Below are 16240 nucleotides of genomic sequence, written 5' to 3' on the forward strand. Positions count from 1 at the left end.
AGAACAGATCCCTGTGGAACCCCACTTGAGACCTCTCTCCAGTCTGACATCATTCCATTAATAGTTACTCTTTGTTGTGGTTGTTTAACCAACTATGTATCCACTGAATGGTAGCTCCGCCAAGCCTGCGTTTCTCCAGCACGCTTATCAAATGTCACGTGGGACTGTGTCAAAAGCCTTGCTGAAGCCCAGGTACAATATGTCCTCTGCATTCCCCCTATCCCTCAAACCAGTTACCCTGTCAGAGAAGGAAATCAAGCAGGTCTGACGTGATTTGTTCTTGGTGAATCCATGCTGGTTGCTCGTGATTACCCCTTCATCCTCCAGGTATTTGCAAATTGAATGTTTCTTACATAGCTCTAGTAGCTTTGCAGGTATCAAAGTCCGGCTGACTGGTCTAGAGCTCCCCGGCTCCTCTTTTTCCCCCTTTTAAAAGATGGGCACCATGTTAGCCCTTCTCCTGTCTTCCGGGACCTCTTCTCTCATCCATGAGTTGGCAAATGTTATTGCCAATGGCTCTGAGATTTCTTCAGCTAATTCTTTCAGCACCCTGGGGTGAATAGCATCAGGCCTCGCTGATCTGAATTCATTCAGATTGGTCAGAAGATCTCTGATGTGTTCTTTACTTATCCTGAGCTGCATCCCTTCCCCTATATTGTCTGTGGTAACTTCGCTAGTTGTCTGGTCACATGTTGTTTTTTGAGAGAAGACTGAAGCAAAGTAGGTCTCCTCTTCCCCAGTCCTTTGGTACCTCCCTGATTCTCCAGGACTTCCCACATGTGATCGCTGGCCAGTTAGTAACTTCATTAGCCAGCTCCCTTGGAGACTGTAACGCAAGAGGCTGCTGCGCAGAGGAGGCTGGAGGATGCAGGAGATGGCAATGGGTGAGCTGGCCCTGATTGCTCCTCATCTGCCGCTACCTCCTGTTAAGCAGGCTGCTGACTAGTTGGTCAGGTGTGTTTCTAACTGTGCCTGTTTCCCCCCCCCCCCCTCCAGGTAAGACGATGAGGCAGTAGAGATGCTTCCCTTCCTGTTTGCCACCCTGGGCTCGGCAGGAGCCACCTGCAAGGTCGCCGGCTGTAACAACAGCACCAAGGATTACTGCTACAGTGCCCGCATCCGCAGCACTGTGCTGCAGGGCTTGCCCTTTGGGGGAGTGCCCACCGTCCTAGCCCTCGACTTCATGTGCTTTCTGGTAAGTCTCCTACACCATTGTGCGGCTGCCGTTTGCTGGGGGAGGGGAGGGCACGGCTGTGAGGATGAAGGATGGACATAACTATTCAGAACTCCGGGGTTCTATCCCCAGGTGTGGGCGGAGGAGTGTAATCTACTGATTGGAGCTGGGACGCATGAGAGTCAGGACTCCTGGCCCTGGTTGCCAAGGAGTGGTTAGAGCTAGGACTCCTGAATTCTCCTCTCCGCTTTTGCTGTTGGCTTCTCTGTGACCGTGGGCAGGTCACTTGACTGCCCTGTGCCTCAGTTTCCCCTTGGTGAGATAAGGTTAGTGACACTGACCTCCCAGAGGCGGTGTGGTTCTGAAGCTCAATTATTGCATCTGCCAAGTGCTTTGACAACCCAATCTCTAGAAAAGCACAGTATTGTTCTTCCTGCTTCTCCTTACCCACCCATGTGCTGCTCTAACGCAGCCCCCTCCCCTGGCAGCGGTAGGCTGGCTAGCTGGAGAACCCTGGTTCTCCGTCATCAAAGCACAATGGTTTTTTTTTTTCAATAGCTTTAAGAAAAAAATGCCGTGACTGTGTCCCTGCTGAAATGGCGAGGCGCAGTGCAGGCAGGTCGAGCTTGCCCGGCAGCCCCAGCAGAAGGAACAGCGCCAGGGAGCTCACTCTCCGTGGTCCATTCAGTCCTTTGGCTTCTCTGGCGGGGCTGCCAACGAGGAGGCCAGTTAGGGCCAGCTGGGACGATCTGATGAGCAGACTCTGATTCAGGCCTCCCCAGCCCAGCCTCGTGCCGCCTTCCTCCAGCCCTAGCTCATGTCGCGCTAAGGAGCGGCCTGAACTTGACAGGCAGGAAGACTGGGATGGGGAGAGGGTCAGGGTCAGGAATGTGGAGGTTTGGGGTGGCCACTAGGGCTATGTATCTGACTAGGGCCAACCTAATGCCAAGACACTGGGCTTTCCTGCCTTGCCAGCCCTAAGCCCCTCTCTGATTCTTCTGCCGCTTCCTGCGTAGTCTGAGAACAGATGGCTCGACCTCCGCTAGTGATATCGGGGCTTGGGAGGCGGCAAGGTTTCATCTGTTTGTGCTCCGGAGAACAGGGCAGGTCACCACCTGTTGTTATTATTATTGATTTGTATTACCATAGTGCCTCGGAGCCCTAGTCATGGATCCAACATTATTGTGCTAGGTGTTGGACAAACACAGCCTTGATCTGTGTGCGTGGCTGGCAGGATGGATGACCCAGCATGCTTTCACTCTGCCTGTGCATCAGCCAGCAGCCGCTCCTGTGGGACCTCCAGCCAGGGCTAGGCCCCAACGCTAACAGTGCCCCATGCCCCCCACCCCACGACCCAATTCACAGAGCTCCTTCATCTGGGGTCTCTGCATTGGATCCACCTCTCTGGTGTGGCAGGCTTCCGTCGTAAGCTGTGGGCACACGCTGCTCGTGGCTGGCTTGTCTCCTCACAGCCCCTGTCCTGCTCGGATGCATTTCCGGGCTGGGATGGGATCAGCTGAGGGTGAATGCTACCAAGCCCTGCTGTGGGGTTCTTTCAGTGGAAGGAGCTGTAATATGCAATCAGTGAAGTTCCCAGCCACTCTTGGAGTGGGATGGCAGCTGGGGCAGGTACGGGAGCTCTGGGCTGTCGTGGGAGAATGCTACAGACTCGCTCCAGGGAACAGAGTCCTGTTTTCTGGGTGTGGATGCCAAGGGGCCCAAAAAAGAGCCATGTTGGTGCCTTGTCAGGAACTGCAGGGCTGCACCCAGCACAGACAGAACAGAGCAGATTGGAGCCCCCTTGGAGTCCAGGAGTTCTGCAGTGCACCCTTCTCCCTTCTGATTCAGGGATGGTGCTACCTGCAGAGACTCCAGGCCCAATACGCAGCGCGACCCGCTCACTCAGGTCATAGCGCATTGCATGCGGGGACTGTATTTCCTGTGGGCCACCCCTCTGCCCACCAGATGGGAGATCCACCCTGCAGAGCTCTGCAGGTCGAGCTGTGGCCACCCCCACATCACGCTGTATCTTTTCCCCACCCCCACGAAGAGCAGGCCTCCGGGAAGCTTTTACTCCCCTGCAGGACGCTGCCATTCGTTCATTCAGCTGCAGTAGATGAGGCACCCAAGCAGAGCCAGACGCCCGCTCTGTAGTGCTACCACCTCTGACAGCAGGTCAAGCTGTGATAGCGTGAACGTGGTCGCTGGGGGGATCTCGTGCTTGTGATGTTGGATCCCGCTTCCCCGTCTGCTCCTCTCTTCCCAGGCCTTGCTGCCACACCTGAGTGACAAGGGTCCAATTTCTTATGCCACACAAGCAAGCCAAGCACAGATCCAGCTGCTTCCTCTGTCCCCTGCCATTGTTCTCTCCATGCCAGGCAGATGGCTGGGAGGACAGGAGTCAGGGAGGGCTGCTCCCCCAACCAGAGGGGGCCTTGTCTCATAGCTTCTTCTTGGCACTTTTACAGGCACTGTTGTTTGTCTTTTCGATCTTGCGTAAAGTAGCCTGGGACTATGGACGTCTGGCCCTGGTGACTGATGCTGACAGGTAAGGTCAGGATGGGGGTGGGCTTGAAGCAAACGGGGTACAGGGTTAAACCCTCTGCTGTGTGCCCAGATGGCCGGGGTGGGTGGGGAAGGAGTAGTGCTCAGGTTGGTTTAACCCCATACATCCCAGGAACAGGGGGAGTCCCTGCAGCCCAACATGCCAGCCCTTTGTCATTCTGACTTCATCTCTGTGCAGGAGCAAACCTCTGGTGGCTCTGGAGATAAGATTGCAATGTATGATTTATGATTCCTACAGCTACTGTGTGCATGATGCTTTGCAGGCTCTACAAAACAAGACAGCTCCCTGCCTCGTGGAAAGGCCCAGCAATGGCCCAGCCAGGGATGGGCAAGGAAAAGGGTGGGATGGGGAAGAGGTTCTGGGAGAGCAAGGTCTCACACACTACCTGCTTTGTTAGCAATGCAGCTGGAGGTGATTGTACTGACTGATTTCTTTTTAAGTAGATTGGGAGTCATGGACTGGCTTTTCAGGTACTATAGTTCTTAGCTGTACAGGTCATGGCACTAAATCTGAGGAAGCAAAGGTAGCCAAGTGTGGATGGCTCAGGAGCAGGGCTCTGAGCTGGAAGCATGAGCAAAGCGAGTCTGGAGAAGGGATCCAAGTGAAGTTATTGATGGCTGTGTTGGTGGCTGAAGGGAAAGCTTTTTCCCTAACTGCTAATGGAATCTTAGTCTTAAAATATAATTGAACGTGGCTTGGCTAAGAAACTGCCGTGTGGACTGAAAACTGGCTGAAAGACTGAGCCAAGGGTTCTGATGATAAAGTGCAATGTACCAGCTGGAGGAGGTGTCTAAAGATCCCTGCTGGGTATGACTTTCTTTACTGAAATGGAAGAAGAGTATGTGAATGTTGTTGAGCCTGTCGCAGGATGCCAGCTCAACAGTGAAGCAACAAGAGGCAGAGTAGTTTCAGGGGCTGCGCTGGTCTCCTTATTCCATGACATTCTTTGTTTCAAATCCCAGCTGCTAGATGATCTTGTGTTCAAACGCTGCTCAGCTCCGTCAGAGACAGCCTTTAGAAAGGGTTCTGTGCTCTCTGAGCCATTGCACCCAGGTACGTTAGTTCCATTGGGGAACGAAGTGCTCAGAGAATCTCGGAAGAACCAAGTCCCGGGTATTTGCACTGCCTTCCACAATGGAGGAAAAGGAGTTCTACTTATTTTCAGTTTCACTTTCCGTTGCACAAGCTACCAGGCTGACCTTTGCTTCACTGCTCTGTGTGTTAAGCATTCAAATTAATCTGGTTTGCACCTCTTTTTACATGACAAGGGAAAGAATGACAGAGACGTTTTCTTCTAACACTGAACAAGGACCTTTATTCGAATAAGCTATATCTCCAGAGCTACTCTGTCTCCTCCTTACTTAGGTGGAGCTGTGAGTGCTACTGAAGCTAGAGAAAACAGCACAAGGGGACCCAGAGAGATGAGGGGAAAGCAGGCAGGAGGTAGCCACATGAGGAAACGTAGCTGATCCCTTGTGGGGAAAGTAATCCACATCTAGATCTCAATGGGACGGAGGAACCCGGTCAGCAGCAATGGTGTGTGAGACCCAGGGCGAGAACACGCAGCTAATGAGCCTGCCGTGTGATGTGGCTGCAGTGAGGCCAGGGCAGCATGGGTGGCAGGGTAAGAGACATTGTTTTAGAGCAGGGAGGGGATACTGTCCCCAGGGAGAAAGTAACTGGCACTGTGTTTTTGGCAAGTAGCTTCACTTCAAGCTGCCTCCATGCCTGAGGGCTTCTGGCTCCCAGTGCCAATCTCAGTCCTCTAGAGTAGCGTTTCTCAACCAGGGTGTCAGAACCCCAGGGGGGTCACCAAAGGCAGTCGGGGTCGTGGCAAGGAGTTGCAAGAGTTATTACACTCTAAAGCAAAGGAAATCTCACATGCCCTTATGTTTCAAGGTCCAGTATTCTCTACCCACCTGGCTAACCGCACCCACAAATGAACTGTCCAGGCTTTGCGCCGTTCTCATTGATGTATCTCCTACTCTCCCTTTTTATTGAGGGGGATCGTGACATTGTTTGACATAGAATGAGGGGTCACCAGCCTGAAAAGGTGAGAGACACTGGCCTGGGCCATACTGCCTGTCTCATATACCCAGCGCCAACTGCCTGCCCTTGTAACTGGCCCGGTCTGCTCTTCTCCTTTTGAGAGGTGGCTCTGCTCGGGAACCTCTTTTGTTCTTCAGCTTTAGGCCATGTACCCAGGGGGACATTTTTTCTCTATTGACTCGCTCAGTCCCTTTGAGAACTATGCAAACTTCAAATCTCCCTGCCTGGTCCTCTCCTCCCACCCACCCACCAACACACCTTTCCTCCAAACTTTGCTCCCTCAGACCTGGGAATATTGGTGCCCTCCGGAACCTTCAGAGCCGCCTCCTGTGTGGGATGGGCCCCAACTCGCATGCTCCATGAGGTCCAATTTAGTCCTGGTACAACCCATGCCTGCTGGGTGTGGTGCTCTGTCCCCTTCTAGTGACACCTAGACCACTTAGAAATTAATGAGTCTGCAGCAGCCTCAGCTAAGAGCCATGCAGTAGCAGCTCATGCATTAAGCTTCAGAGGTCCCAAGTTCGATCCTGCCCGCCACTGACCGGGGTCTGTTGGCGTTACACTGGCACAGCTTGGCTAGCGGTTGGATCCTCGCCCTGTGCTCAGATGGCCTGCTACCCTTGCTAGCACCTATCTGTGAGTCACCGCATTATGTCTGGGTGCTGCCAACTGGAAGGAGAGCCGCAGCTAACCTGGAACAGATAATGCCCAGCTGGCAAGTTAGGGCACTAGGAGGCCCAGAGGAGAGTCGCTGAGACAGCAGCAGGTATTGGCAGCAAAGCATCCCCATCTGTGTGCCCTAAGCCTCAGTAGCACAGCCATTTGTGGGGGCTGGTGTGAACTGGAAGGGAAGGGCTACGTGGGAGTGTTTGCAGGAAGCCATGATCCCGGCGAGGGAGTCGAGGGGGGCACTAGTTTGAGAACTGTGCCAGGTTCCAGCTGCTTCACGCTGGGCTTCTAGCAGACAAGCAGGTTCTCCTATCCATCCCGGGGCAGGCAGCAGGGCAAAGGTGACTGGGGTGCTTCTTCCCTAGGGAACACTTTGGATTTTACCATGAAATGTGGTGCCCAAGTGCTGCTAGTTTTGGGTTGGGACAAGAAACCGGGATCCCAAAGGTGACAGCTGGCCAGAGCCCAAACACACTCTGTATCTGTGCACTGATGTACAGCCCATGTACAGAGACACGACCCCTGCCACAGGGGGCCTGCAGTCTCAATTAGACAAACAAACCTTTTCCCCCTTGGGTAACCCATGGCAGGGACACACTCCATGCAGGACAGATAGGAGCTGGAACAACAAAAATATCTGAGAGGGTTTTCCTGGCTGCCTCCCGTTCCTGACCGGGGCAGGGAGATGGTGAGAATGCCTCTTCCAGTCTTGTGCAGGTAATAGTGGGGAGCTGGTGCAGAGGCCAGGGCCATTCTTTCAGATCCTATGTTTGCTTCTGACGTGGATGGGAAGAGATTACATCCCCCAGGTCAAAGGAGGAATCTGGAGTTGGAAAGGGGGCTGAGAGGAGGCAGTCAGAGTTCTGTCACACCACAAGGGAATGCAAATTGCTCTGCCTCATCAATAAATGGACCCATAGTGCCGATTTGTCTATCGGCAGGAGTGGGGATGGGAGATCTCTGCAGCTGGTTCCTTGGGAACCGTAGGCTGAAATGTTTCCAGTTAACGTGAAGTTGTTAAAGACAAGGGTGCAACAAAGCCCAACATAGTCTTCAGGTGTGAGCTTCTAGGTGGGATACAGAAAATGCATTTAGTAGAGGACCACTAGGCATCATTTAAAGTGATAAAACCAAACTTTATTCAAAAGCAAAATGCTTAGCTAAGCAAACAGGCATGCAGTTACTACTTAATCAATGAGTGATCAGTCCACTGACAACAGCCTGATGATCCTGGAACCTAAGAGGACCCTTTGGACGTTAGTTGGAACTCCTTATTAACAAATTAACAAAATGGCTCCTTTTATAATCCATCATCATACTACCTAACATTACACTTCCCCTTACCATAATTGTATTTTCTCCTCCTCCTTATTGGCTCTTTACATTACACGTTGTGTAAATGAACGTCTGACCCAATGTCCTTCCCATACTATCAATACAGACAGAATTATAAAAAACATTCACAATTCTCAAAAACACTCATTTAAAAACCCTGCTTGAAGCAGTTATAACCAAAACATAACGGCGCCGTAACCCTGGCTCACGTCCTTGCTAAATGCAGTTTTCCATCTTACTGTCTCCAGCTTCTCTCTAACTCGCAACCTCCATTCCCCTGACTCCTCTACACTTCGGCTAATTTAGGCCCCAAATGTAACTACCACTAATTTCTTAATCTAAACCATCCTATAGGCTTGCACACTGTGTGTGGGTGGCCCTGATCTGTTTCCACTACTGCTGGTGGAAGCTGGGTCAGCTGCATAAGTGTGTGGCGGGGAAGGCTGCATTGAGGGCCACGGGGCAGCACCCTCAATCTGAGGCTCTCCTAGATAGGTGCTTCCCTGGCGCCAGGGCTCCTGGTCTTCCCTCACGTCGCTGCTGACTCTTTGGTCCCTGCCAGCGGGGAGGGAGTTCTGTGGTTTGACGCTTTCATGTAGCCCATTCAGGATGCACCAGACAATGGAATACGAGTCAAATCAGTGGGGTTTTGCCATCATCTTCAGTGGTCTTCGCCTCTAGGAAAGGCGGAGCTGCTTGTCCTAAACTGTCCCCTCTCCTAACATAAAACATAGGGCCTCCTTCCCTCTCTGTCAGTCTGAGCTGGCTGGACAGCACTGCAGGGAGAGGCCTCCATGCGCAAGAACTGCTCAAGAGAAGGAACAAAAGAGAGACGGGAAGGGAAGCTGGACCAGCAGGTTTTTCTAACTTTGCCCTGCAGGGATCTTGGCCTAGCCTAGAACAGCTGCACCAGATCAGCAGCCCCAGTCAGTGCAGTTCTCTCAGCTCACCAGGCTCGATTCTTCAGCAGCTGGCCCAGTCTGGTCTGGAGTTGGGCTGACATTCCCAGGGAAGGCAGTTCCTGAAGATCAGCTGGTGTTTTCCCTTTCTTTTGCAGCTGTCATAGGAGTGTCCCTCCTGGTTTTGGGGGCTCTATTGGAATGTCCAGACAGATTACTCAGCATGTTTGTAAAGAGCCACGCCTCATGGGTACGCATGAGTTCCCTGGGCCTTATACTCTTTTTGCACTAAGACTAGGGAGTGGAGAACTCATTTCACCAGATTTAGGAGCCTCTTGTATATTGTGGGTCCTAGATTTAGGAGCCACTTGGAAACAGTGGGTTTTAGATTTGGGACAGAACCTGGAGTTTTGGGGGTTCCCTGAGTTCTGGGCTGCTGTGTATTTCCTTATTTAATTCCCTGAGGCTGAGCAAGCTAATCTGTCCTTGAAGACACAGTTTGCACTGGCTCAGGAGGGAAAAACAACATTTGTTTCATTTCGTTTGAGGAAGCAATAGTTTAAGTGATGGGGCAAATGTTCTGCAAAACCCCAGATTTAGATGCATACCCAAGTAGAATCCGAGAGGTTTCTCAGAGCCCAGCACATCTTAGGGTCTCCCACTCCAAACTAAAGACCCTTCTTGTGACAGCCTCCACTGCAGTGCAGATCTGATCTGTGTGTGTGTGTTATGGACGGAGCCAGCACCAGAGGTGTGCATGAGATTTCCAGACAAACATGACAGGGCCCTGCCCTGAGGAGCCTGCAGTGTGCTGGGAAACTGAGTGCTGCAAGGAAGTTTTTCCTTTTATTTTCTCTCTCTGATCTGATCGTTGACAGGTTTCTCCCCAGGATGGTGAGGAGCAGCCCGGCGCTGTGTCTACTGGGGCCGAGGAGGCTCCCTGCGGGTGCTGCAAAGTTCCCATTGTTTTAACCCTCCCTTTTTGTTTCTCTGCCCCCAGGCGGCGGCACTGGCAGACAGAGCGAGAGGAGCGGGAATAGTATGTTGTTGTTTTTTCAGGGTATTTTTCCTTCCCCCTCTCTCCTGTTTTTTTTCCTTTGGAAATGGCTAGGGGGTTCAGGGCTGGGATTAATGTCTCCTGATCAATGCAGACTCTTCAGCCATACATCACAGCTGCGAAGGGGACGGGGCTCGTTCTGGTCCCTCTCAAACAACAGTAACGCCACAGTGATCCTGGGAGGGTACCACAGCACTCACCCTGCTTCACCACAAATTCATGTGTGTGCTGGGACTGGGACAGGGACCAAATCATGACCGTTTCCAAAGGCTGGCTGTGTCCCCACACTACTTACCCCTAGATCTTTTCTTCCACCCTTCCCGTGTGTCTATGGATAGTGAGGCAACAGGGAACCCTAGATACAGACTACCTTTCATTATTGCTGTTCTATTGGGGTGAGTAGGGAAAGGGGTTTTTCTCACCCCCTGTTCAGAGCTAGGATTTGATCAGATAAGCCCTAGGGGAGCCAGAATTCAGCTACCAAACCCGGAGAATAAGCAGCTGTGAATAATGCACTGGTGCACTGTCCCATCTTCCCAATCCCTCCCTCCAGCTCAGCCAGTGATGCAGACATGAGCTTCCTATTACAGAACCATTGCCAGCACCATCTGGTACCTTGGCTTGGCACTGCCCCTTGTAGACCGCAGCAGCAAGTGTGTGGGCCGGTCAGATAGACTGAATAGCCCCTTGTACAGCCGCATGTTCTTGTTTCCCCGCTGGGGATGTTCCTTTGCATTTTAACTTCTTCTTTAAAATGCTCCATCTCCCACAGAGCCGCAGTCTAGAACATAAGAATGGCCACACTGGGTCAGACCAAAGGTCCATCTAGCCCCATATCCTGTCTTCCAACAGTGGCTGGTAGCAGATGCTTCAGAGGGAATGAACAGAATAGGCAATCATCAAGTGATCCATCCCGTCATCCAACCCCAGCACCCGGCAGTCAGAGGCTTAGGTCTGATTGTTGAGTCTTTCTTGTGCTGCTTTAACTGGCTAGGCAGTCTACCCTGGCTGGGGGGTGATTGGCTCTCACCGTCACGCAGGACCAGGGTGGGAGGCAGTACACAGTGGCACAGCAAACTGGCGCCTGTCTTCTTAGTTCTGCTCAGCGCCAGGGGCGAGCAGGGCAGCAACAGAAACTGACCACATCTCGGGAGTGCTCTGTGCTTGTCAAGTTCCCACTGCTACTCTGCTTGCTGCTGGAGCCAGCTGGTAGGGGCTGTGGGCATGGCACATGAGGTAACGGAGGACCGTCCTGCTGTTTTCCCCCAGTCTGGCACTCTTGGTCCTTGGTGCAGAGCCACCGTCTGCAGCCTTTGTCTTGAGAAAGCGTCTGGCCCTCGTTGTGTGTGTCTGGCTCACTTGGGATGATCCAGGAAGCTCCAGTGCCCAGTTGCTCATCCTCCTGCATGTGTGCCCTGGCTGGCTGGTGTGACTCCGGCTAATGCTGTGCTGCCGGTGTGGGGACTACAGGAGGAGGGCTGCTGCCTGTAGCTAAGTGCACCTATGCAGGGAGAGGGCATCTTGTGCTTGTGCCAAATCCTGCGGCTTTTCTTGTGTTTGAATCTTGCATTTGGTGAGGCTGTGGGGTGAGCTGTTCCCAGATTAATTTATCTGCCTTTTTGCTAACAATGTGGGTGCTGGGCCGCACCCAGAAAGAGGCCCCATCTTTCCTGGCCAAGGTGCTGGCTGTGGGGAGGCGCAGACCCAGCTGTGGGTGCTGCCCAGGGAGATGCAGGCAGGTACTGGTCGCTCTTTGAGTCCACTCAGTGTGAGCAAGGCAGCAGAGATGGGGCAGACCTTTCACACCACCCGCTACCGGGTCCTAGAGCAAACCCGTCCAGAGAGACCCCACGGCTTCTCCCACCTCTTCCAGTTCTTCCTCCTTCTTTCTCAGCCAGCAGCAGGCACAGGCCTCATGGGAGATCTCCGGGGGGCGGGGTCTCCCCAACCTGCTGTTTGAACCTTGATGTGAGGCTCACCTCCAATTCATGGAGCTGAGGGAGGAAACCCCGGCCAGACCCCTCCTCCTCCATGGCTGGCAGCAGCACCACAGTGAGCCTGGTAGGTTCCCGCTGTAACGTTGCTCCTTGCTAGCAAATATCTGGCGGCTTCATGTGGTGTGTGTTTGTGTCAGTCTGTCCCTGCACACACCAGTCTGATCATCTGGCCACCGGAGAGCGCCCTCCCCCCGGCGCAATCAGTGAGTCAGCCAGCGGGTGTCAGCTGAAGCGAAGGAGAAGGCTGGCTGCATGCCATAAGGAGGAGACCAGCCCGCATCTCTCAGGTAGGAGTGGGGAGCTCACAGCCCTGCAGGGCTCCCCACCCACGCAGCTGCCTGCATCATGGCGACATCACACCGCTGCAAACCTTCCCCGTCATCTGCCTGGCAACACGTTGCCCGCTGGCTCCCCCTGGTGGGTGCTGTATGTGTTTGTTTCCCTGTGCGCAGGATTATTAACTTCTCCAGTGAGTCATAGTTGCGCAGAAATCGAATCCTGGACGATGCAGATGGAGGGAAGGCCTGCCTGGTCCCATCTTGACCGGCTCTTGGGGACCAGGCAGGATCAGACCCAACAGCAAGTTTTGCTAGAGCTTTGCCCAGCCTGGCGTTAAATGTCCTAGTTGCTGGGGCTGCCAACGCTCCGTGGGAGCCCAGCGTATCTCACTGTCGGGAAGTGTATCCCGAGTGTCATTCGAATAATCCTTTTGTTAATGTTGTGGCGTTACTCCTAGTTATGCCCCCCTGCATCTCCCTAAACAGACCCTCTCCTCCTCCTCCCACTCAATTCACACACTCTCTCATTGCCAAGCCAAGCTTGTCAGATATAGCCCTCCTTACTCTTTTCTCCACATTGGTCCCTCGCTGCCCTTTTCTGCACATCCTCAGTTTGTTGTCTTTCTGGTACCGAGGAGTCGGAACAGAACAGTCACCCAGCTACGGAGCCAGAGAAAGGAGCTAGCCCCTCCCTGCTCCAGGCCATAAGGCATGTGGAATTAAGGGGCCCAGAGCTCAGCGCAGGATCCCAGTTTGAGTCTCCCAGGGCAGTGCAGAGAGTGGCTCTCTCCTGTGAAGAGGTGTGTCTGCATATGCAGCCTCAGACCTGCAAGCATCTGTCTCATCAGTTCTTCGCTCTCATTTCTTTCCACACCCCTTGAAGCCTTTCTAATCACCCTTCACTCATGGCATTAATTCCTATGTAGGTATCAGCTGGGATGGAGGGAGAGCCAAGTTCTTCAGGAGCTGCTCTGCTCTTCTCCAGTCTCCTCTCAGGACACTTGGCAGGCAGCATGTATCATCCTAATTCCTTTAACTGGGTCACAGGTGTCTCTGGCCATAGGCCTTACCATGGAATCAGTAATGAGGACCGTTTGCTTCTTGGTCACTTGCTGGGCCCCTAACCTCCCTTGGGCTCTTCTCCATCTGATCCTCTGCCTGGTAGTGCCTGTTATGAGGATCCAGTTTGAATGGCTCCACATTTCCCTCTGTTCCTATTGCTGTCAGGTTTTCCCACTTCCTTCAATTCATCCCTCCTTTCCCCTTCCAGGATTTTAGCCTGCTGGGGCTCTCCCACTGTTTCTCTTCTCGGTGACTTCAGCTGCTCCTTTGCCCCACGGCTCCAACCTTGTCCAGAACAGCAACCAGCTTGTGGCCCATCTGTGGACAGCCATCTTGGTCTTTGCTCATAAAGAGAGGCCTTCTGTATGTCCCACATCAGCCAGCTTTGAACGCTTAGGCAGCAAGCTGCCCCAGAATCTGCCATAGCCAACTGCTATGTGATTCAGGGCCCGTGCCGCAGAGCTGAGGCCCAGCTGCCACAGCGTACGCTGTATCCCAGCTGTTGTGTGCTCCTTGAAGCAGGTCTCTGCCTACTGGAGGCTTTCGGGGCTTAGCCATCTCCAGGTCTCCCCTCTTCACTGCTAGAACTCTCTGAGTGTCCTGCCATTTATAACTCCCACCTCAGGTAATCACACGCTTCCCCTTTGCTTCCTCAGCAGCCTAACTCCCACTTTCTCAAGCTCCAAGTGCATGTTCAGGTCCCGCACTATGTTCTCTGGCCTCGTTTCCTTCTCAGCTGTGATGCTACTAATGCAAAGTGTTCCAGGATCCTGACCTCCATCATCACCACCTCCTCTGGGCAGAAATTACCTCCTCCCATACTATTGCTCCATGAACAATTTGCTTAACCCAGATAAATGATGTGGAAAAGGGGTGAACAGAGAGGTGCCAACGTTTGCCAACTATACAAAATTACTCAAAATAGTTTAGTCCAAAGCTGACTGCAAAGTGGCAAAGTGATCTCACTAAACTCGGGGACGGGGGCAAATAGCAGATGAAATTCAGTGTTGCTAAATGCAAAGTGAAGCACATTGGAAAACCTAATTCCAACTATACATATAAAACGATGGGGTCTAAATTAGCTGCTACCACTCAAGAAAGAGATCTTGGAGTCATTGCGGATAGTTTTCTGAAAACATACACTCAATGTGCAGCTGAGTCAAAAAAAGTTAAGTGTTAGGAACCATTAGGAAAGGGATAGATAATAAGATAGAAACTATAATAATATAATAATGTCACTATATAAATCCATGGTACACCCACATCTTGAATACTGCATGCAGATCTGTATCTCAAAAAAGATACATTAGAATTTGAAATGGTACTGAGAAGGGCAAAAAAACAATTAGGGGTATAGAACAGCTTCCACATGAGGAGAGATTAAAAAGACTGGCATGCTTCAGCTTGGAGATGACTATGGGGGGATATGATGGAGGTCTATAAAATGATGACTGGTGTGGGAAAAGTGACTAAAAAAGTGTTGTTTACCCCTTCACATAACATGAGAACAAAGAATCACCCAATGAAATTAATAGACAGCAGGTTTAAAACAAACAAAAGGAAGTATTTCTTCACACAGCACACAGTCAACCTATGGAACTCCTTGCCAGGGGATGTTGTGAAGGCCAAACCAATAACTGGTTCAAAAAAGAATTAGATAAGTTCATGGAGTGTAGGTACATCAATGGCTATTAGCCAAAGATGATTAGGGACACAACCCCATTCCCTGGGTGTCCCTAAATCTCCAACTTCCAGAAGCATCTGGCAAGGGCCATTGTCAGAGATAGGATACTGGACTAGATGGACCATTGGTCTGACCTAGTATTGCCACTCTTATGTTCTTATTAACCCAGCCCCCTACACACACCGTCTTCCCTCTGTTTTCCTAGCCCTTTGAGAAGGGATTTCCAGCCAGACTCTGCAGTACAGACCCAGCTGAGGCTATGGAGCAATCTCTGCTGGGCCTGGCTTTGAGGAGCAGGAAAGGAACCTCAGCCAGACCTCTCCTTTCGCCTCCCCCTGTGTTTCCCAGCTCTAGGGTTTCCGATTTGAATGGGGGGCAAGCTGCTACTCCCACTGTGCACAAGCCCCCCTGCTCTTGAACCAGCTTGCAGAGCATGAGAGGGAGTCATGGTGGAGGTGTGCAGGCAGGATCAGAGAACAAGGGAGGAAACACTCCGGGTAAGGAGATGGGGAAATCATGGAGGAACAATTATGGAGTGACGCATGCAGTCTTCCATTCCCAGCTTCTCGTAGAGGTTTAGGGTAGCCCCGAGAGTGCCCCGTTAGGGACCTCAGTGCCTTTTTCTGAACCTTTTCCAGTTCCAGAGCTTTTTGAGATGGGGTGACCAGAACTGAACACAGTATTCAAGGTGTGGGCATACCATGGATTGATATAGTGGCACTATGATATTTTCTGTCTTATTATCTGTCTTTTTCCTAATAGTTCCTAACATACTATTAGCCTCCTTGACTGCTGCTGTGCACTGAGCAGTGGTTTTCAGAGAACTGTCTACGGTGACTCCCGTAGAGACAATCTCTTTCTGGGGGAGTAACAGGTAACTTAGAACCCATCACTACATATGCAAAGTTGGGATTTTTTTTCTACTGAGTGTTACTTTGCACTTATCAACATTGAATTTCATCTGCCATTTGGAACGATCCTGGAAATGAAATACTTTATTATAATTTGCATTAATATATTTGCTACATGGTGTGTGTTTTTTACAAAAAAAGAAAAGAAAAAAGTATGTATGTTAATTCACTCTCCCACCAACCCGCTTAGTCATCCAGAAGGACATAGGAATTGAACCATCCCAATGGTCCATCTTTTCCAGGATCCTATCTCTGACATCGTTCACTAACACCAAATGCCTCCGAAGAAGGACCAAGAACCCCTCGAATCTAGGGGATAATTTTAGACTAACCTCCCAGTATGGGAAGCCCTGGCAATTGATGATCAGCTGAAGTGTGTCAAACCTCAGACATTTCTATCCTAGCTAGTAACTGTGATTTATATTTATTCCTATAAATGTCCTTTCTTACTGTCTTTTAACCTTGCTTGGCTCTTGGCCTCAATAATATCCTGTGGCGTGCCACAGGGTACTGTTCACATTGTGTGGGGGTATCTCTTCCTTTCATCAGTTTTAAAGTT

General features: G+C 51.5%; 1 protein-coding gene across 2 annotated transcripts in view; it reads left to right on the plus strand.

Moving 5' to 3' along the window:
• The window catches only part of TMEM63B (transmembrane protein 63B), an 87854-nt gene that overhangs the window by 48347 nt on the left and 23267 nt on the right, over positions 1–16240 (plus strand). Inside the window, exons 2-4 of one of the 2 annotated variants that reach the window (XM_084623026.1) lie at positions 997–1195; positions 3643–3722; positions 9693–9731. In XM_084623026.1, the coding sequence (XP_084479152.1) occupies positions 1019–1195; positions 3643–3722; positions 9693–9731 (296 nt within the window). In that variant the 5' untranslated portion in view covers positions 997–1018. The remainder of the gene's footprint in view (positions 1–996; positions 1196–3642; positions 3723–9692; positions 9732–16240) is intronic. The other variant, XM_084623027.1, reaches the window with a different exon arrangement.

Source organism: Lepidochelys olivacea (assembly GCF_965140295.1).
Source record: "Lepidochelys olivacea isolate rLepOli2 genome assembly, chromosome: 3".
NCBI lineage: Eukaryota > Metazoa > Chordata > Testudines > Cheloniidae > Lepidochelys > Lepidochelys olivacea.